Source organism: Medicago truncatula, chromosome 2 (assembly GCF_003473485.1).
Source record: "Medicago truncatula cultivar Jemalong A17 chromosome 2, MtrunA17r5.0-ANR, whole genome shotgun sequence".
NCBI lineage: Eukaryota > Viridiplantae > Streptophyta > Magnoliopsida > Fabales > Fabaceae > Medicago > Medicago truncatula.
Window position 1 is genome coordinate 40,304,205 of NC_053043.1, and position 23,731 is coordinate 40,327,935.

Genomic DNA, 23,731 nt, shown 5'->3' on the forward strand with positions numbered 1-23,731 from the left:
ATGTGATCCTGTAATATTTTAATTTTAGATTAGTCCTTCATGTTGTGTGTATCTTAAAAATCTCACAATTCAAAAGGTAGAAGTTTGAAAAATGCAGCGGAAGTTGATCAAATCCACAAGGCGTAATCTGCAGGGGCGTAACGCTGAATTGGTTGTCATTTTTTGGGGGACTTTTTTTGCCTGCCTCTTGCGCAAGGCAGGTACACTGGGGCACCAAGGTGCCTAATGTACGGTTGGTGATGATCGCTAGGCGGAGTACACTAGGAGCAAGGTGCCAACAAGCACCGCTATTTAAGGTTTCTTCTTCATTTTGTTGTGAAATCTTGTCAAAACCAAACGAAGAAACTTTAAGAAAATTTAGACGTTAAAGGTTAAGTGTTTTTAGGTGAGATTATTGAGTTGAAAAAATCTTTTTATACACCTTAGATAGTAAGATCTCATAAGAGAGAGGATCAAATTTTTCTATCTTGATTTCTCTTACGATCTCATTGTGGATTGAGTGACTTGATAAATGGGTATAAATTATTTTTTTTTAAAGCTATTGGATCTATTTTCGTATAACCTCTTTGCATCACTCATTTAATAATGAATTGGAGAGTTGTTATATACCTAGACGTAGGTTATATTGGGCCAAACTTGGTTGTTGTAAGTATTAGACTGTAAATAGTAATTTGTATTTACTTCAGAATAATAGAATGAGGCTCATCAAACAAAGTTCATTGTCTTTACATTTCTCTTTATTACATCATTGTGGAAACAAATGCAATATATCAAAAAACTCATTTTTACAATATGGTATAACAAAGCTCTCGATATTTGGGACTTGCTTTCGCATAAACCCTAGTTATCTATGCTGGTTTTTTTTTTCCTTCCTCTTTCACTACGGATTCTTGTTATTTTTCAGTAACCTTTACTGTTTTGTGCTCGGATCGTCATTAATTGACGATTCATTCGTTTTAGAGCCGTCGATTAACATTTATCATTGTACATTCATGTCTGTCCCACTTAGGCAGTGTTTTCTCACCAATGGCCATACCATTGTGACCGCCATCCTTAGATCAGTCAGACCCCAAAATTGCATACCGATCCACCGCCACACGACCCGACATGTGCCTCCTTCATCTTGGCGCGCTTGATGAACACTCTTAGTTTTGCCTTTCCAACCTCTGTTTGTGACGATTCAAACATCAGTTTTCTCGTGATTCTCTCCTCATTCCATTTAAGTGGTCAAAATCAAATTCTCCCATACTTTAATTTTTGAGGACTGAAGATTTGACATATGTCGTCAATGTGGTCAGCCAATTCATGCATGATTCAATAGTGAGATACTTGCAAGTTGTAGATGCTTCTTAAAATAGCTGGAAGTCCAACTATAAAGGCTTATACTTATGTTGAATATGCAAGTTCGGTGAGTGGTATGAGATCTATGGAGTCTTCTACTAGAAAGTGCTCTACAATATCTTATATACACTCCAAATAAATTACTCTTGTTTAAAAGAGGTGGAAACCTAACTATGGAGGCTTATACTTATGTTGATTTTGCAAGTTTCGTGAGTGATAGAAGATCCACTTCAGGCTATTGTACCTTCCTATGTCGGGAACCTTGTTGCTTGGTGAAGGAAGTAGAAAGAAAGCGTATGTAACTCGATCAAGTGATAAAGTAGAATTTAGAGTTATGACACAAGGATTTGTGGACTATTATGGATGAAATAAGTTCTAGAATATTTAAAGATGCAACGTAAAAACCCTATGAAATGTTTTTGTCGGAATAAATAAGACATCAGTATTGCACATAATCAACATGATAAGACAAAACACATTGAAATTGACCGACATTTCATCAAAGAAAAGTTTGATAATGGATTGATAGCTACAACCTAGATCTCTTCTATGTATCATCTGGAAGATGTGGTAATGAAGAGTTAACCAACATAACGATTCAACCAACTTACTTGCCATCTTTGAAATGATTGATTTTTATTCACTAGCTTGAGGAGAGTGATGTCACTACACCATTTATCCTTTTTAACAACAATCGAAAAATGTTGCCAGAACTATGAAAAACGTCCCCTAAAGGTATAGGGGACGTTTTTCGAGCGTCTCCTATACGAGCGTCGCCTATAGTCTATGGGGACGTTTTTCTCACCTTTTGGGCACACTATTTATAATCGTCGCCTAAAGTATATGGAATAGGAGACGTTTTTTCCTAAGCATCTAAGGCGACGTTTTCAAGTGTTTCCTTAATGTGCAACTATGAGCACTTAAAAAAACGTACCCATAGATTACTTGGAACTTTTCCAAAACGTAGCAATAGGTTATTGATTTAAAAAAAAAATCAAAAAGATAATCTATTTCAGAATTAATAGCAATAAATATTCTATTAGATTTCTGTATAAACAATTGCACAATGAGTGTGAAGATAATCTCAAATAACTATTACATTATTAATCATTCTAATAATCTTGAACTTCGCCAATAATCATGGCTACTTTTTGTCTCCTAAAAATTGTTACTGCAAATTTTAAGTCAACAAAAAAATGTAACTACATAGATGAAATAATACACCAAGGCTCGCTATAAAGAGGCATAATTGCTCCCAGGTTTACACCGGTGGATATTTGGAGATAAGTTAAAAATGTTGGACTGCACACTTGAATCTCATGTTGGATCACAGGAGACATTGCCACTCATGCAACCCCACCAAAAACTAATGCAGCTGAGACTTGACATTGGTAGCTGCACATATTTTAAAGGAGTAAAATTAGTGGTCAATTGAAGGAGCAAAATCACTTAAAATGAAAGTTTTGAAACTCAAGTTCAAAGGGTGTCTCTTAACAAGCTTCGATGCTATAACAACTATTGATTCTTGACCAATATGGTGCAGTAACAAGTTGTTAATAGATTCAACTACACTTGTTTACTAACAACCCTCTTTAAATTCAACTACACTTGTTTAACCGAAAGAGTTAATAGAACAAGATACATAATATTTACCCAAATCGAAGGCATGTACTGAATGATAAATCAAAACCTAAGAGATAATAATAATAAATCACGAAATAATAGTATAACTTAATATTGATATTTTAAAAAAAGTGGTAGTAAAAATGATCTAATTAAAGTCTAAGAAACCTAAAACTACTAATATCATGTTTTCTAGAGACAATATCATAATCCACCAAGCGTCATATCACTAAACTTCAAGAATGAAGTTGTGTATAGGAGTGATGTATTCTCTTTCAATTTCAAAGATGTCAAACTTCTAATAACTTAGTAGTTTTGAGATTAATGACAATCCATCAATCTTTTACTTATGAATCACTTCATCCCATATATTTGATATATATTTTTTTATTTAATTTAATGGCAACTTACCACAATCCTCAGCGAGTTCATTCCACTTAAGCAAAACTTCCTCCCTTTCGATCCTGCCATTTCTTGGTGAAGCAAAAACCTTCCAGACCCAAACCTTTCATTATAGAAATTCCCAACATAACTTCTCCAAAAAAAATCAATACAAAGAATTGTGGACTCGGACATCAAATTCAAATGAATACTCGATAACATCAGCAAATAAATAAATAAGTTAATTGACACTAAAAAAAAACTCACTTGATCTTAAAGGTGTCACCATCGTTTCTCCGTTCGTCACCGCGTCTAACTAAAGCCCGTACACCAGGCTCACTGGTTACGCGCGAGGCTTGGAGGGTGTCGGCCAGAATAGGTTTTGTCACAGTCTCTTGATGTACCTTGCAGACTTTCAAACCAACTCCAAAACCAAAACAAATATACACAAATTTAGTTCATAACTTCGATCAATTCAAAATTGAACAAGTATCGATATATTTTTAAATTCAAATTATTCATTACCCATGAATCATTGATAAAAATTAGGGAAAAACTTAACTGAATCATGAAACTCTAGACCCAATAATATGTATATGAAATTGAATGAACGCGAACTATTTAGGTGAACGAAGAAAACAACCCTGTGAGAAATAAACTTCAAATTCAAATGCAAATTGCAGTTATCACAAAAACCACAAAAAATTGTCAAGAAATTCCAATACACTGTAGATTGCTTACAAGAACCATAACCTGGGAGAAAGAGAGAAAGAATTATCACACAATTCATTTAGCCATGAACAAAAATCATGAAATGAACCATAAACAAAAACTTCCCAAGTTAAACAATTTGAGCAAAAATATATTAAGTAAAAAAAACTTCAATACAATAAAAACTTCAATATCATAAAACTTCAATACAACAAATCATGAAGTAAGAAAAATTAGATTAAACAAAAACGAGATATTTACTTCGTACTATACAAAAGTTGTGAGAAAGTCTATATCAATAATTAGTGAACTATAAATTGAAAGCAGAGAAAAATTAAGCATACCATAAGACTGAAAAATCAAAATCGATTTGAGGAATGAAGATCTGAGGAACTCACGCTTCTGTCTCAGATTTGATCTACTGTGGAAAATCGATACGCAACGTCGATACGCCAAATCAATTGAGGAACGAACGAAGAGATGAAGTGTGAAGAGAGAACAAAAACAGTCTGAGGAACGCAAAATCAGTGTTACATCGAAGGATATGATGAACAAAAACAAACAGATGAGGTATTCATAAGAGAACACGATCTGGAGAACACGATCTGAGGAACACGAACAGACTCGATATAATGATTATCAGGATCGATTTCGATGAGTATGAAGATTTATGGTTATAGCAATTTGGCGTCAACTCAATTTAGGGTCAAATCGATTTGGCATTTATTTTTCTTTCTAGGTGGGGTTTTTTTTTCACGTTAATTTGTCCTTTTTTTTAGAAAAAATGGTTATTTATGTGTTGAATAGCTGAATCGCTATCACTATAATATAATATTATTATATCATCATCATCACTATAATTTTTTTTTTTTTAAGGAAATCATCACTGTAATTAATATTGCCCATAAATATATATTATATAACTTTTATTTTATTTTACTTTGACGTTAATATCAAGAGTTTTTCTACTTGCACCCTAGTTAATCATGGTTACACCCCAAAATGACAAGATTATCCTTTCATAAAATTTGATTTTCAAAAAGCCTATTCCTTCTTTTTTGGTTACACCCCAAAACCCTTCTTCAAAAACCATAATTCTCCAATCGATTGATTGTGTTCTGCGAAGATTTTCAAAACCATATTTTCTCACGTCCATTCATGATTTCAAAGAAAATTCGAAGCAAATCAGGTTAGCAAGTGTTGTTCTTCAATCGATTGTGTTTTTCTTGTTATGGGTTCTCAGTTCTGATTTTGTGTTTTCCTTGTTCTGCGATTCACAGTTCTGCGATTTTGTAAAATCAGTTTAAGTAGGTTCATGTAAACTCAGTTTAAGTAGGTTCATGTAAACTCAGTTTAAGTAGGTTCATGTTAACTCAATTTAAGTAGGTTCATGTAAACTCAGTTTAAGTAGGTTCATGTAAACTTAGTTTACATGAACCTACTTAAACTGAATTTAAGTTAACCTTGCCAATGTAAATTAAAACCGTAATCGTACAGTGCATCATTGCAGTTGAAGGAAAAAAATTGAAACTAGCAAATAGAAGAAGAAATTCACTTACTTATATCCAATTGAGTATGTATGAAAAATATTTTGATTCACTCTTTAATTTTCATGGAGATTGATATTAAACATCAAATTGTTTGATCGATCGCTTTGTGGGATGAAAGAGGGTGAAACTCACTGACAATGAATAAAATTAGGGTTTTAAGAAAATTTATATAAAAGGGAAATTTTAGTATTATAAAAAAAATTAAGAAAATTTGGGTGTAACCAGAAAAACATGGGGTGTAAATAGAAAAACTCTAATATCAATTTGATTACGATGAATCACAATTTTACCTATTATTTATATTATCTTATATTATATTATTATTATTTTTTTTTGGATTAATTAAGTAATGTCCTAAATGAATGGTCACGAGTTAAAGCTTTCAGGGATGATTGCCACAAAAAATTTGATGTTGGTAAAATTTTTATGCAACAATCTAAAATTGTCCCCAAAGGTATCTAAGGGGACAATTAATGGTTGTCAGCAAAGAAATAATAGTGCAACGCTCCAAAATCGTCTCCAAAGGTATCTAAGAGGACAATTAATGGCTCACACCAAATAAATAATAGTGTAACGCTTCAAAATCGTCCCCAAAAGTATTTTAGGGGACGTTTATCAAGGATTGCGGAAATATTTTTTGTAACACTCATAAATCGTTGCCTTAGAGACTTTTAGGGGACAATTTTTACTCGTCCCCTAAAAAAGTGTTGCCAGAGACATAAAATGGTGTAGTGTGTAAATATTAGACTAAATTAGCGATTTGTATTTATTTCACATTATTTCAACAGGGCTCGTTAAACAAAGCTTATTAGGTCCACCTTTTTCTCTATTTAAGCATTTTTTTTGCATTGTAGTCAATTTATAAATAAAAAAAATCCTAATTACAACACGGATAAACAAACATTAGTGTGTTGTTCTTCTACTCCTTTATCTTTGCTAGTTGATTATGTGTGTGGATTTACTTTACACTTAATTGTTATATCTATTATAGTTTTTTTACATAGTTTGATTTGAGTTCGAATTCACAACAACAAAGTTCCATGACCTTCTACCATTTCCCTTTTTAAAAGTTCTGTTTTAAAACATAAACACACGTGATGATTTACTATATTACATTTATGAGTCACGATTTTGTCACCTTATTTTCTTCCTTCTCTCATGTCACAAATCCAAAATTGAAAAGTTCCAGAACCTGATAAAAGGCTACACTCAGGGACAAATTAACATCCTTATATATAATTATTAAATCTTGCAAGTTTCAGAAAATGATTTGAAAGGGAAAAGAAAAAGCATTGAATTTTCCTCAAATTTTTGTATTACTTGTGAACACATTCAAACATGGGTCCACCACCATCAATCTCGTGCGTTGGACCTAAGTGTGTACATAGCTATTTTATTCAAAAACAAGCAAGTTACACAAAAATACTCAAACTATATATATTTTTAAATCAAAGGTGGATCTTCTTTGGAATATTAAAATAATCAAAACATTGAAAACATCCTTGAGTTGACTCAACAAAACATTATTTCATCAATGTTTGGTTACCCCGTCAATATCCCAGTCCACTAAAAATTATTAGGTATGACTTGCTAGCTTGGTGGGTAAAAATTAATGCTGTTGTATTATATTGATTGATAAAGATGAAAATCTTTTTGACTTTATAAATCTTTGATGCATTCTAATACTATTTTAGATGCATTTGCTTTTTGACTATAATTATAACATCAAGTTTTGAAGATTTTGGCTTGTTTTATAGTTAGAGAAAAGCCAAATATTTGATGAGTTTATAGATTAAAATGCTTTTGATGGAAATCTTCAAGGTGCTAGTTTTGTGTTTTCTTGTATTCAACTTCATACCATGCTTCAATACCTTGGAGACCCTTGTTCCAGGACAATCAATCAAAGATAATGAGACACTAATCTCAAAAGATGGAACTTTTGAAGCTGGTTTCTTCAACTTAGGAGATTCAAATAACCAATATTTTGGTGTATGGTACAAGGATATTTCACCAATAACTGTTGTGTGGATAGCAAATAGAGATTCTCCATTAGGAAACTCATTAGGAGTTTTTAATGTAACTGATAAAGGAAACCTTGTTATTGTTGATTCCAAAGGGGCTATGATATGGTCCTCTAATACCTCAACAACAGATGCAAAACCAACTGTGCAGGTCTTGGATAGTGGTAACCTAGTTGTGAAAGATGAAACCAACCAAGATAAATTTTTGTGGCAAAGTTTTGATAAACCTGGTGACACTTTACTCCCAGGTATGAAAATCAGAAGCAACTTAGTAAATGGTGATATTAAAGGTTTGGTATCTTGGAGAGATACACATGATCCTTCTACTGGTTTATATTCATATATTATAGATACTAATGGTTTACCTCAAGTAGTGATTACAAAAGGAAACTCATTTTATGTCAGAATAGGTTCATGGAATGGAAATATGTTAACTGGAATTCCTTCTACGACGCTTTACTCAAACTTTAATTTCACTTTTTTTTTTACTGAGACGGAAGTTTCTTATGGATATGAACTTTTGGAATCATCAATAGTTTCAAGGTACATGCTCACATCGACAGGGCAAATGACGCGTTACATATTTTCGGACCAGAAAAAGAGTTTTGAACTTTTCTTTCTTGGCCCTGCAGACAGTTGTGATAACTATCTTATCTGTGGTGCAAATTCTAATTGTGATCCTAATAACACACCAGCATGTGAATGTCTTAAAGGTTTCATTCCGAAGTCTAAAGAAAAGTGGAATTCACAAATTTGGTCGGATGGTTGTGTTAGGAGAGTTCAGTTAGATTGTGACAACAGGGATCGCTTTTCAAAACGTATGGGAATGAAGTTGCCTGATACATCAAAATCTTGGTTTAATAAGAGTATGAGCCTTGAAGAATGTGAGAAATCCTGTCTAGGAAACTGTAATTGCACAGCATATGCAAGTTTAGATGTCAGAGATGGTGGAAGTGGTTGCATACTTTGGTTTAATAACATTCTTGATGCCAAAAAACTACGTGCTGGAGGACAAGACCTTTACATAAGAGTTGCAGCTTCAGAACTAGGTTCGAATTCTTTATTTTCATCTATTTAGTTTTTATATTGAATATAACTCATCCTAACAAAACTAGTTTGTAAGGTGAAAGGTACTGCTGTTTATAAACTTTTTTCAGGCTATATCTCTTTCCAATATGATGTTAGGTTTTTCCCAATAAAGCAACACTATTGAATTTGGTTTATAGATAATATGATCCTCAAATTGATAGCATTCGTGTTAAATGGCGGCCAGTGTGTGGCGGATTTTTCACAATCGCCATAGTCAATTTGTGAAGGGATGCCCACCATTGGTTGCAATTGTGTGTTTATATGGCGGATTTTTTACATTCTGCCATCTGCCGATGACAATAGTGATTGATAGGCTCTAATATCATATTAGATTTATACTGGACCTAACTTACCCTTATAAAGTTAGTTTGTAAGGTGATGTGTGTCACTCTTTATAAACTCTTTTCAGAGCTTAACTTATTTTCAACGTAGGACTTTTCCGAACACATCTTGCTTCCTTAATTCTTGTCTTCCATTAAAATACAGAAGTAAAATATAGAATTTCTAAGCCTTACTAAGCTGCAGATAATTTTCATTGCAGACAGATTTATAGGGATGCATATGTTATAAGTTTCATCTTTTAATTGAAGGTAGAAAACAGAACATGAAAGGATAGGTAGAATATCGCCAAGTTATGCTAGTTCGTTTAAAACTAACTTTGGGATTTCTGAACAGTTCAAAATTTTGGTGTGTTGACTAACAATGCTCTTAACCTATATCAGACAATAACACAGGCATCAACAAGAAACTTGCTGGAATTTTAGTAGGCTGTATTATGTTTACTTTGATCATGATAATTCTGGGGGTCGCCATATATCGCAATCGGAGGAAGAAACCAGAGAAGCGAGGTAACCTTTTAGTTATTTGAAACTGAATTCTTTTGTTTTATGTACAAATGATAGTTCAAAATTGTAAATATGCATTCACAATTAATCATTCTTCCATCCTTTTTCAGTGATGAATCCGGTATTTAGCTTCAAGAATCACACTGACAGCAATGAGAGTGAAGATATTGACATACCAATATTTGATTTATCCACCATTGCTAATGCAACCAATAACTTTTCCATTGATAACAAATTGGGGCAAGGAGGATTTGGACCAGTTTATAAGGTATAATGGAGCTTTTTTTTCTTTTTTCTTTTTAACCATGCCATTGACGTGAGTATACATTAGCTTTCCCGATGACGAATCTTTGTCGGATCATTTAACAGACCACCTTAGTTGAGGTCTCTCCTCCCAACCACGTGTTTTACCATCATCAAGGCTCGTACTTGAGAACTTATTTAATGGACCTGAGTCCAGTTCCACTTGAACCAACTTAATGTTAGCATAGTTTTATATGAGTACTTGTAGAAAAGAAAAAGTTAGGATAATTTTTTGACCAACTTTTGCACCTAAATATTGAAAACTTGTATAAAACAAATCTAAAATGGGTGTCATTAGCTTCTCTAACTTTCCAAATAATGATGGTTAGGGTAAATTGGAAAATGGACAAGATATAGCAGTGAAGAGGCTCTGCAATACTTCATCGCAAGGGCCAAAAGAGTTCATAAATGAAGTTAAGCTAATTGCGAATCTTCAGCACAGAAATCTTGTGAAACTACTTGGCTGTTGCATTCATCTGGACGAGAGACTCTTGATATATGAATTCATGATAAACAGAAGCTTGGACTACTTCATTTTTGGTTTGAAATTTTATCCTATATATTACTTGTTTTGATTTTCTGTACCAACAAGCTGTCTTTTTATGACTAAGCTGAAATTTTTTGATCAGATCAAACTAGAAGAAGTTCATTGCATTGGACTCGAAGATTTCAAATTATTCGTGGGATCGCTCGAGGACTTCTTTATCTTCATGAAGATTCTAGATTAAGGATTATCCACAGAGATCTCAAGACCAGCAATATTCTTCTAGACAAAAATATGAATCCTAAAATATCAGACTTCGGTCTTGCTAGAACATTATGGGGAGATGAAGCTGAAGTCGAAACAATTAGAGTAGTAGGAACTCAGTAAGCATGCTTAAACTACTTGAATTTTTTGCTTTATGAAACATAAATATTCTGCTGCTCCTTTTCCTAAGCCCGGTATCTTTTCTTTCTTTATTATTTTTTTCAGTGGTTACATATCTCCAGAGTATGCAGCACGTGGATTTTTCTCCGTGAAATCAGATGTCTTTAGTTTCGGTGTTATTATACTAGAGACAATAACTGGAAAAAAGAACAGGGAATATAGTGACCATCATGATCTTGACCTTCTTGGATATGTAAGTATAATGATTCAGTCCAATAAAACAACATATGTTTTGGTACATTGAAAACAGTGTTTCCAATCGAAGATTACACAAAATAGACGTTTGTTCAAATTTTGCTACGTTGCAAAGCAATAGCGCTGCTATAACTGCTATTTAACAATACTTTGTACTGAATCACATATCACGAAAAAATATTATTTATCAACAATGATTGAAAAGTAAACTCAAAACTCACAATCTTAATTTTCATGTCCTCTAGGCATGGAGAATGTGGTGTGACTCAACGCCGTTGATGCTGATAGATGAATCTCTAAGCGATTCGATTGCTGTAGCCGAACCTGAAATATTGAGATGTATTCAGATAGGGCTTTTATGTGTGCAAGAGAGACCTGATGACAGACCAGACATGTCAGCAGCAGTTCTAATGCTGAATGGTGAAAAAGCATTGCCTAAGCCAAAGGAACCAGCCTTCTTTCCACACCAATTCGGCTCGTCATCAGGAACTACTAAGTTGTATTCAAACAATGAAGTTTCCATAACAATGTTAGAAGCAAGATAGTTTAAATGAAACCAAAGGCCAATTCTCTTGTCAATATAATGTTGGCTTTTTTGTAGAAGTACTTAACCACAAAAGAAACTTCTGGTAAAAGTTTTTTTTTTTTTTTTTTTTTTGTATTTGTACATCATTATTGTTGTCTTTGTACCTGTGTTTAGGTTTAATCCATTGAGAGTGATAATAGAATGATCAGAGGCTTAAAAGAATGATCTATCTAACGCATATCAGTTTGGAATATCTTTTCTCACCCCCTCAATTTTCTTAAACACTTCTATATTTTGCAATAAAAAATAAACCTTCCTTGTGCTATAAACTGAATCTTTGAAGACATGAAAACATTACATGGGGAAAAAACACATTACGAGGAACTTAACTGGGAATTTGGTGAAACCAATGAAAAATATGGCTCCTGAATCCTTTCTTCTGAGGAATTACGTTCACGAGGTTTCTCTATACATCGATGAAGCTCATATTGTGGGGACGAAAAAAAAATTCAGTTTCAAAGCTAGTGTATATGCAAAATAAATAAAAACTATCATCATAAAATAATATATAGATTTTTATTTATCTTCTCTTTATCAAAAAAATAAAGGTTATATTTAATTTGTTTTGAGCTTGGAGCCTACTTGAACAAGGGGCCATGTGACTAGGTCGGTCGTGGTCGTAAATGTGTGTTTCGATTGATGGTTTATGAGGGGAAAGGAAGTAAGAGTTTACTTCTCTTTTTTAAATTTCAGAATATATAATACTACTATGTTTTTTTAAAAATTAAGTGTGATTGAAGTGTTATATGATTGTTTATCATGTTAATATGTTAACTTTTTAAAAAATATTTCATAGTGTTTGTAATTTAAAAATGAAAAGTAATCTCTTCCCTCCCCTCCCATTCTAAACCCTTCATCCAAACACACCCGTTTGGTTCGGGGTTTTGATGGGGAGGGGAGGGAAGGGAATATTTTAAATTTGTTGTGTTTGGTTCAATTTTTAGAATGGGAGGGGAGGGAGAGGAAGGGGAGCAAAATCCCTCAAAAACTCATTTATTTTGGAGGGGAGGGGAGGGAAAGATAAATGAGTTAATGCAATTTTAATTACGTTGACATAATTATCCTCATATTTATTTTTAAATAACAAAATCGTCCTTATTAAAAATTTAAGTGTTTTCAATATATTGCTTATTACCCTTTTTTCTTATCGTGCCTATCTCATCATTTTCTTCTTCGTTTTTTAAGTAGAACCACATATTCTTCTCTTCTAATATTTTTTTGACGAGAAATTTTTTTGTACTAACGTTGTTCTCATTTTTTTTATTTAATATTTTTTTAATAGTATTATATATTAAAACTTTATCAACAAATTTTGTGCTGGATTTTTTATAAATATATTTTATAAATCAGTTCTAACAATAATTTTTTTATAAATATTTTTATATTTTCCTACATTATTTTATAAGTCAGTGCTCTAATATTTATGAATACCCAATATCTTGTCAGAAGTTTTGTGTATGATTATTTATGGAGTTTTCGGTTACTGAATTTTTATGTTTAATTTTTTATGAAGTGAATAATTTAAAAATTGTGATACTATTTTAATATTATAGGGATAAAAAAGTAATTTAGTTTTAAAATCCCTCCCCTCCCCTCGTGAACCAAACATATATTTGATTAAAATCCCTCCCCTCCCCTCCCCTTCCATCATTTGAACCAAACATATATTTAATTGAAATATCTCCCTTTCCCTCCCCTCCATTAAAACTCCTCCCCTCCCCTCCCCTTCCCTTCGTTGAACCAAACAGAAGAGTCTATCACAGCGTAGATGATAGTAGTCGGTCGTACCAATCTAAAGTTCACCAAAAGTCAAGTGGTTAAAGCTGTTAGGATAAATATATTTTTGGCCTTAGAGATACATGTTAGTGTTTGCATAATTTTAAAGAGTTTTTCTATGTGCAAATTTGCACATGCTGAGAAATTTAAAATTTTTTTAGGGATACTTTTAATTGTTTTTAACATGTGCCGTAGCGAAAGGAACTTTATCTTTTCATTATATGTGCTGAAGGATTGTCCGCTTTATTAAAAAGAGCTGAAGCGAAAGGAGAGATACATGGCATTAAGGTGTGTCGAGGAGCTCCGCTTCTCACACACCTATTATTTGCTGATGATTGTTTTTTGTTTTGCAGGGCTACCATGCGAGAAAGTACAAAAATAAAGGAGATTTACAGACTTATGAAGCAGTTTCGGGCCAAGCGATTAATTTCCAAAAATCAGAAATTTTCTTCAGCAAAAACACATCAGAAGCAGTCCAAAATTTGTATCAGGTTACAAATACAATGGGAAGTGGAAAGTATCTTGGAATGCCATCACTGATTGGCCGAAGTAAAAGGGCGATGTTTGGATATTTGAGGGATCGAGTGTGGAGGAAGATTCAACAGTGGTCAGGGAAGCATCTTTCGAAAGCGGGACGTGAAGTTCTCATCAAGTCAGTAGCTCAAGCAATACCAACATATTGTATAAGTACTTTCTTATTACCAACGTCCTCAAGGTGAAAGAGATCCAAAAGATGATTAATTCCTTTTGGTGGGGTTCGAATAGAAGGCAAGGTAGAGGGATCAATTGGCTCCGATGGGATAAATTAACAATGAGGAAGGAGTATGGTGGTATGGGGTTTAGACACTTTTTTTGCTTTAATTTGGCTATGCTAGGGAAGCAGGGTTGGAAGCTTTTAACTAACCAAGATACAATTGTTTCTCGCATTTACAAAGCTAAATATTTTCTGAAGACTGATTTTTTGGGGGCCCGTCTAGGTCATAACCCAAGTTATATTTGGCGTAGTATCTTTGCTTCACAGGTAATAGTTAGAGGAGGTCAAAGATGGCGAATTGGAAATGGTAAGAGTATTGCGGTGTGGACAGATCCGTGGCTAAGGGAAGATGAGAAGGTTGCAGATTTGATGAGTGGAGAAAGCTGGAATTGGGGGATGATAGCAGGGATTTTTAATGATCATGATAGGAAAGCGATATCTAATTTAGCATTACTAAACCGGGATGGGGAAGATAGGATCATTTGGAAGTTTAATCGTTATGGAAATTATACGGTAAGGTCGGCATATAGATATGCAATGGAAACACTTGTGGATAATGTTGAATACCGAGTTTCGGGAGAATGGTTAAAAATGTGGAGTTTAAAGATTCCTCAAAGGATAAAAGTTTTCCTTTGGAGAGCTGTGAGGGGTGCTTTGCCTACGCGTATGCGGTTGCAAGATAAAGTTGTTCCGTGTACGGATTGCTGTCCTTTTTGTGAAACAAATTACGAGAACAATTGGCATGTTTTCATGGGTGTGAAGAAGTGAAAACTGTTTGGCGGACAGCAGGCCTATGGGATTTAATTGTTGAGACAGTTGCTGATGTCGCGAGTTTAGTAGACTGTTTTTTCTCATTATTATGCAGGTTAACAGCTGATAAGTGCAAAGACATGGCAATGATACTTTGGTGCATACGGCGTCGCCGTAATGACAAAGTATGGGACGGTGATCTGAAGCTAGTTTCGATCGCAATTCAGTTAGCACGTGAGGCGCTATTCCAATGGCAGATTGCGAGATAGACCACTGCAGCACCACATCAGACAGAACAGCAACAAACAATACAGTGGCAGCCACCAGCACAAGGTGTTCTAAAATGCAACGTCAACGTGGCCATTTTCAATGAGCAGAAGAGTTTTGGTACATGTATTTGTATTAGAGATCATCGTGGCCAAATTATAAAGGCTGCTACAAATTGGTACAAAGGAAATCCTCTTCCTCAAGAAGCTGAAGCGGTGGGTTTACGTGATGTTATTTTGTGGCTTGGACAGTTGGGATTATTGGATGTGCACATTGAACTAGATTGTAAGCTAGTGGTTGATAGCATATGTGATAAGAATAATAACCAAACCGAATTTGGCAATATCATAGCTGATTGTATGTCACTTTTACAACAATTCACAAACTTTAAGATAAATTTTGTTAGGAGACAAGCGAATGTTGTCGCTTATAGCTTAGCAAGAGTGTCAATATTACATGTTCCTCACCATGTCTTTGATTTGATTCCATCTTATATTACAAACCTTGCGATGAATGAAATAATATGAGTTTATGGTTGTCAAAAAACATGTGCAATATTGCACATGTTAGAGAAATCCAAATTTAAATACTAACCAAAACCTTCAAAAGTTGATGTTATAATTGAATATCTTCCTCGGTTTCGCAAAGAATATCATTTTTGCTCATGCCGCACGTATTAATTAATCAATAAATGATTATAAATAGAATAAATATTAACTTTAACTATTTAAACTTATTAACTACTCCCTCCGTCCCAAATTGTATGTCATTTAGAAAAAAATATTTGTTCCAAATTGTATGTCACTTTACAATACCAATGAAACATTAATGTTATTTTTCCTATTATAACCTTAACTATTTATTACTCTCTCTTCTTTCAAGTCTTTTATTTATCTTTTCCATAGGACAATTTTGTAAAACAACTCATAATATCTCTTTTCCACACAATATTAATTACATTTCTTAATATGTGTGAAATGCCCAAAACACCATACAATTTAGGACGGAGGAAGTATTTTTTTTTTAAAGAAAACTTATTAACTATTTGTATGTTTCTAACTATCATTCAGGCAAAATGTAACATAACATTTTTGAGATCGTAATGTATATAGTATTGATTAAGTAGATAATAAAGTTAAAAAAGAACGTAAGTTATACTTACATTACAAACTGAAAGTTGCATTTCTTTTGAGACGATTTTCTTTTCCTAAAATAACATCTATCGCAATCAAATAATTGTGCTTAATTGGTTAATGAGCTCTAATAAAAGAAAACAAGGAGTTTGATATTTGGTGGAACAATTCTTAACTAGATTTTGCTTACCTCTTGTTGAACTATGAATTACATGGTCCTTTTCTTGAGAAAAGAAGGGTGTTTTTAGGCATGGCAACGGTGACAGATCAAGAAATTTTGATAAGTAGAGACAAAATTATATCATAAAAATTTATATCAAACTATATAAATGCATAAGCGTGCAAAAATTATTAAGTTATGTTTATAATTGCTTTAAAATGTTGATTTTTTAAAATATTTTTCCACTTCTAGTAGAGTATAAAAAATAGAATTTTTCTATCGTGTGCAAATTTGCACATGTTAAGAAATTTAAAATAGTAATTTTTCATTGGAACTTGAACATTTTTTATTAAAAATATATAACTTTTTATAAAATAATTGTTGGTTTTCAATAAAAACTTACTATTTTTAGTTGCTTTAACATGTGCAGTATTATACATGTTAGACAAACCCTAAAAAATATAACCCTAATTAACTATATTTTAAACCACCAACGACAATCATAAAGCCTTTTTCAACAAATATAAGAATAGTTTAGAACATAATAGTAGTTTTAGGGTCTTGCTAACGATATGTTTTAAGAGAATTGGTTAAATTTCCTAAAAAAAAATTAATATCATAAAAATAAGCAGTATATTTATTGATATAATAATTTTAACAACTTTTTATAAAAAAAAATGACTTCTTTTGATTTCTTAACTAGTGCTCTTAAAACACTCGTTAAGATCCTTTTTAGTTTTGTAATTTTTTAGTGTTATGGATGGACCATATGATAATACTATATAAGTGAGGTCAAACGACATAAATATCTAATTTTATATTAAAAATACAATAAGCAAGTGGAGGCAAGTGGGGTCGGTTGACCCCATTGCCCCCACACTGCATCCGTCCCTGCATGGCAACAAACCCATACATGCGGGTACTCACTCAAACTAAACCCAATTTGACGGTTTTTTCCGCTTTGATTGGGTTTTTGTATGAGTTTGAGTTTTTCTCAATTTCAAAACACGGGTACGGGACATGTATCGGTTATATTGGCACCCACTTCGAACTCATACTCAAACCCGTCCTAGATGTAGAAAGTCAATTTATTGCCCTGTTTATATAAATAGAAACTCAACTCTAAATCATTTCACTAACACAGTCAGAGTCTCAGTCTTTCACATGACACTCACTTATCATAGTTCGCTCTTTTCTCCTTCGATATCTCACACTTTCGGCCTCTCTCTTCTTAATCACCATAGTCATAGATCATCATCATCTCTTTGCTGGATAATGCATTACAACATTGCGTTCAAGACTGAAAAATACTTTTATTATTATTTAAAAAAAAAAAATCCAATGCGGAGATAGGGATGGGTCGGGGATACCCGAATGCATTAGGGATGAGGACGAGATTCATTTTCTCATCCTGGTTGGGAATGAGTAGGATAACTAGTAGGTATATAGGAGTATCATACGAGAACGAGGAAGGTAAAACTCGCCCCCACCCTGTCCCATTGTCATGCCTAGTTATTTTTCTTTTGGACATCATTCCGACAAGGCGACAATCTGTACATTCCCTCCTCTTTTGGGACATCTTTGCCATTTAAAAAAATAATAATAATATTTGTACAATTATTTTTTGACAATTTTCTCTCTCATATTCACATTATGTTTTTACTTTTTCTTTCTATTGCTATAGTTTTTGTGTCAATACTTCATTGTCTTTATAAATAATGGTTGTCCAAAAGTTATCATTGAAATGATTGTTCAAATAACACAACTAAAAATATCTTATTTTTCAACAGTAACCAAAATTAACTTCTAGCCACCGCCTATCAAGCCAAGTTGTACTTCGGTGGGGATATTATGGATTGGATGGGGAACCAAACTTTGATGCAATAATGTTTTATTTAGTCAACTCAATAATATTTTAAATGTTTTTTATTTTTAAAAAATAAAAATTCATCGTTTTGATTATTTTTATCTGTCAAAGACGATCCAACGTTGAATTGAAAATATGTCTAGATATTTCCTAACCGACTTGATAGGTGAAATCAAATACATGAAAAATTATCTTGAGATATGAAAATTTAATTAAATTAAACATATCTAATACAAATTAATCACAATGTCACAACATTTCCTAATGAGTGTGAAAATTGTTACTACTATTACATATGGATAGCGGAAGTATTAATTAAGCTTGGTGGCTAGAAGTTCATGTTGTATTATATTGACCAACAGTTTGAAACTTTATTTGACTTCTAATTTAGATACATTAATTTGCTTTGATCCTCTAACCAAATCACGTACTCTATGAACTATCATAGTTCAACTATAATCCAAACTTTTGAAGATTTTGGCTTACATTTTATATTTAAAACAAAAAACATAAACTTTTTGAGTTTTTAGACCAATTCCTTAACAAAAAGACAATATATGGACAGTATCAAAGTACTAGTTTATTGCTTTCTTCTCTTCCATTTCATACCAACTTTCAATGCCTTGGAAACCATTGTTTCAGGACAATCAATCAAAGACAATGAGACACTAATCTCAAAAGATGGAACTTTTGAAGCTGGTTTCTTCAACTTTGGAAATTCAAATAACCAATATTTTGGTGTATGGTACAAGAATATTTCACCAAAGACTCTTGTTTGGATAGCAAACCGAGATGTTCCACTAGGAAACTCATCAGGAGTTTTGAATCTCACAGATAAAGGAACTCTTGTTATTGTTGATTCCAAAGAGGTTACGATATGGTCATCTAATACATCAACGACGACATCAAAACCAAGTTTGCAGCTCTTGGAAAGTGGAAATCTTATTGTAAAAGATGAAATCGACCCGGATAAAATTTTGTGGCAAAGTTTTGATCTTCCTGGTGACACTTTGCTCCCAGGTATGAGTATTAGAACAAACTTAGTAAATGGTGATTATAAAGGTTTGGTATCTTGGAGGGATACACAAGATCCTGCTACTGGTTTGTATTCATATCATATAGATACTAATGGTTATCCTCAAGTAGTGATTACAAAAGGAGATACATTATTCTTTAGAATAGGTTCATGGAATGGAAGAATTTTATCAGGAATTCCTTCTGAGACACTTTACAAAGCCTATAACTTTTCATTTGTGATTACTGAGAAGGAAATTTCTTATGGATATGAACTTTTGAACAAGTCTGTTGTTTCAAGATACTTGGTATCTTCAACTGGTCAAATAGCGCGATACATGTTGTCGGATCAGACAAATAGTTGGCAACTTTTCTTTGTCGGACCTGCAGACAGTTGTGATAATTATGCTATCTGTGGTGCAAATTCTAACTGTGATATTGATAAGTCACCAGTATGTGAATGTCTTGAAGGTTTCGTTCCAAAGTCTCAAGCAAACTGGAGTTTACAAAATTGGTCGGATGGTTGTGTTAGGAAAGTGAAGTTAGATTGTGACAACAATGATGGCTTTTTGAAGCATATGAGAATGAAGTTGCCAGACACATCAAAATCTTGGTTTAATAAGAGCATGAACCTCGAAGAATGTGAGCGATTCTGTATCAGAAACTGTTCTTGTACAGCATATGCAAATTTAGATGTCAGAGATGGTGGAAGTGGCTGCTTGCTTTGGTTTAATAACATTTTGGATGTCAGAAAATTACCCTCTGGAGGGCAAGACCTTTACATAAGAGTTGCAGATTCAGCTTCAGCTTCAGAACTAGGTAGTAATACTTTATTTTCATCTGTTAGATAGATATTTATATTGAATCAAACTCAACCTTACAAAACTAGTATGTAAGTTGAAATGTACCACTTTTTATAAGTTTTTTTTTCCCAAACTATATATCTTTTCCAGTGTGGGGTTTAAGTGTTAATGGAATTCAAGTGTGAGTGGTTAATCCCACATCGGCTAGGAATGGAGGAAATGGTGGATATATAAGATAGGTGACTTATATACCTAACTCCTTAAGGTTTTGGAATGAGATGTGGTGTCAATGTCTCTTAGAAGTCGTGGACGTTTCTTGAAAAGGTGGCCATGGCGTGGTGAATTTATATAGTCACCATATGAAATTTACGAAGGGATGCCCGATATTGCAGTGCCATAGGCTGCAATAGTGTGTTTATATGGCGAACTTTTGGCATTCCTCCATATGTTGTCGACAACATTGATCGATAGACTCTAATTCAGCTTGTAAGGGATGTCACTCTTTATATGCATTCCTAAGCTGCACATAGTTTTTCATTGCAGACAGTTTGGGGATGCATGTAATAAATTAATCCTTGTTCTCGACTTTCATTGTGTAGTCCTTCAGATGCCTTAACTTTTTGTATTTCTGAACTGCTACAGATTTTGGTGTGTTGATTGACAGTACTTTTAACCTATCAGACCATAATACAGGCTTGAACAAGAAGAAGCTTGCAGGAATTCTAGTGGGCTGTATTGTGTTTATTGCGATCATACTGATAATATTGGTAGTGTCCATACATCGTGTTCGGAGGAAGAAACTAGACAAGCCAGGTTATCTTTTAGTTATTTGAAACTGATTCAACAATTGTAACTACGCAGTCTGATAGAATTTTATAGTTTTGTAATGCATTATCAAATATTCTTCTGTATATTCTTCCAGGGAAGAATTACGATTTTAACTTGAAGAATCACACCGACAACAAAGAGAATGAAGAAATTGACATACCAATATTTGATTTATCAATCATAGCTAATTCAACCAATAACTTCTCTGTTGATAACAAATTGGGGGAAGGAGGATTTGGACCAGTTTACAAGGTATCATGAAGCTAGTTTGGATACATTTCTCTAACAGTAATTATAGTTAAGAAAAAAGTTAGAAAAATGTTAAGAAAAATGTGAAAATTGTATAAGCTAGAAGCTAACTTAAATTGGTTCTCGTTAGCTTATCTAGCTTTCAATATAATGATCGTCAGGGTAACTTGGAAAATGGACAAGATATAGCTGTGAAAAGGCTTTGCAATACTTCAGGACAAGGACCAAAGGAATTCATAAATGAAGTTAAGCTAATTGCGAATCTTCAGCACAGAAATCTTGTGAAACTAATCGGCTGTTGCATTCATGATGATGAGAGACTACTGATATATGAATTCATGATCAACAGAAGCTTGGACTACTTCATTTTTGGTTTGAGATTTTATATTCTATATCATTTGTTTTGATTTTCTTTACCATGATCAAAAAGTTTCCCTCTTCTAACTAAGCCGAAAACTTTCATAATCAGATCAAACTAGGAGAAGTTTACTGCATTGGACTCAACGATTCCAAATTATCTGTGGAATTGCTCGAGGCCTTCTTTATCTTCATGAAGATTCTAGATTAAGGATTATCCACAGAGATCTCAAGACCAGCAACATTCTTCTAGACGAAAATATGATTCCTAAAATATCAGACTTTGGTCTTGCTAGAACATTATGGGGAGATGAAGCAAAAGGGGTAACAAGAAGAGTAGTAGGAACTTAGTAAGCATACTTCAATGACTTTAATTTGTTGCTTCATAAATTATAAATATTCACTACTCTTTTCCTAAGCCCCGTATCTGTTCCGTCTTTTTTTCTTTATTATTTGTTTCAGTGGTTACATATCTCCAGAGTATGCAGCACGTGGATTTTTCTCGGTGAAATCTGATGTCTTTAGTTTTGGTGCTATTATACTAGAGATAATTAGTGGAAACAAGAACAGGGAATATTGTGACTATCATGGCCTTGATCTTCTTGGATATGTAAGTCTAAGGCTTTAACCCACTTAAAAGGGTTGTCATGCAGATCGTAAGAACTACTGATTTGTTCAAAGTTCACTACTCTACGGTGCTATAGTGATGTTACAGCTGCTATTTAACAACACTATATTAAATCACATTCAAGAACAATAGTAGTTTGTAAAAATTCGGCTATGCTTTGGCGTTTCTATATCTGCTATTTGACAACACTGATTGAAAAGTAAATTGAAAAACTCACAATCTTAATTTTCGTGTCCTCTAGGCATGGAGAATGTGGTCCGAAAAAATGCAGTTGGAACTGATAGATGAATGTCTAGGCGATTCGATTGCTGTAGCTGAACCTGAAATATTGAGATGTATTCAAATAGGACTTTTATGTGTTCAAGAGAGATCTGATGATAGGCCAGACATGTCAGCAGTAGTTCTAATGCTGAATGGTGAGAAAGCATTGCCTAATCCAAAGGAACCAGCCTATTATCCACGCCAACCTGGCTCTTCATCAGAGAATAGTAAGCTGCATTCAAACAATGAAGTTTCCATGACATTGCCACAAGCAAGATAGTCTATTATATGTTATTGCGTATAGAAGCACTAAACTACCAAAGGAACAACTCTTGGTAAAAGATTTTCTTTCCGTCTTTGTATATATTTATTATAGTTGTCTTCGTACCTGTGTTAAGCTTCAATCGATTGAGAGTGTTAACAGAATGATCAGAGGCTTAGTATGCATGTTTGGTATCATGGCATCGTTGAGTTTGTCAAAATCATAGCGAGTAAAAGCTATGTAGGTGGCTCACCCACCATGATTCCAAAGCACTTAAATATTTTGGTGCATGGCATTAAACAGTATTTTTATGAATCAGCATATTTATTAAACAACCGGTATCATACAAGACGTACGATAGGGGACAAAGACAAAACTGTACAAGGGGCCTGAATTTGCGGTAACCCCAAAACCAAACCTAAATCTACTGTCATGACAGCAGCACTGCCGATGCCAACACAGCAGGCAGTAACCGCGCCAGACCCCAAACTCGCAGCTGTACAGCAGCACAAAAACAAAGCGAAACTCCCCTAACGCAAAAGACAATCATTTGGGTTCCAACTCCATTCGTATAAAAGACATGGGGGGATCTTCAACCAAGATAAACTCCATTGCCAAGACAAGACTTTAATTTCCTCAACTAATTCTTCCTTATCCTCGACAGAATTATTAAAAGGGAAATGTTAAAGTGTGCCCTTAAGACATTGGTTAAGAGGATAAAAATAGAAATCTTGCATTGGGAAGTGGTGAAAAGTGATGAATTTAAGTTTTTAAAAGTTAAAATATTGTTGAACTGCAAGCCTACTACTTTTGGTTCCCTAAGCGCACTTGTTAGCATAACCCTTATTAAAAATCCTATCATTCCGCTCTTTCCATGCCACCCAAAGAGGAGCTTGTCACAACAACCAAAACCCTTTATGAAATTTTTTATTCCAGATCTCCGCACTCCAACATTCAAAATGCTCATACAAGTTGTGCGGTGTAATGAAATTGATCTCTAAACAACTCAAAATCTTCGACAATACTTCAAAAATCACTTGACAATGTAA

General features: G+C 33.6%; 2 protein-coding genes across 4 annotated transcripts; both read left to right on the plus strand.

Moving 5' to 3' along the window:
- The first annotated feature begins 7,168 nt into the window (after window positions 1–7,168).
- LOC11406881 (G-type lectin S-receptor-like serine/threonine-protein kinase At4g27290) lies at window positions 7,169–11,747 on the plus strand. Its single transcript, XM_003596478.4, has 7 exons — window positions 7,169–8,676; window positions 9,439–9,564; window positions 9,672–9,829; window positions 10,194–10,404; window positions 10,494–10,731; window positions 10,838–10,985; window positions 11,233–11,747. The coding sequence occupies exons 1-7, from the start codon at window positions 7,404–7,406 to the stop codon at window positions 11,530–11,532; spliced, it is 2,454 nt and encodes an 817-aa protein (XP_003596526.1). The 5' UTR covers window positions 7,169–7,403; the 3' UTR covers window positions 11,533–11,747.
- Window positions 11,748–18,704: 6,957 nt separating this feature from the next.
- On the plus strand, window positions 18,705–22,876 carry LOC11408437 (G-type lectin S-receptor-like serine/threonine-protein kinase At4g27290). 3 transcript variants are annotated; one of them, XM_024775597.2, is made up of 7 exons: window positions 18,705–20,113; window positions 20,740–20,910; window positions 21,020–21,177; window positions 21,336–21,546; window positions 21,644–21,881; window positions 21,994–22,141; window positions 22,401–22,876. In XM_024775597.2, the coding sequence occupies exons 1-7, from the start codon at window positions 18,838–18,840 to the stop codon at window positions 22,698–22,700; spliced, it is 2,502 nt and encodes an 833-aa protein (XP_024631365.1). In that variant the 5' UTR covers window positions 18,705–18,837; the 3' UTR covers window positions 22,701–22,876. The 3 variants fall into 3 exon arrangements, with proteins under 3 accessions (XP_024631365.1, XP_003596527.2, XP_013464791.1); XM_003596479.4 differs by having other exon boundaries at window positions 18,706–20,113; window positions 20,779–20,910; XM_013609337.3 differs by having other exon boundaries at window positions 18,706–20,113; window positions 20,791–20,910.
- The last annotated feature ends 855 nt before the right edge of the window (window positions 22,877–23,731 follow it).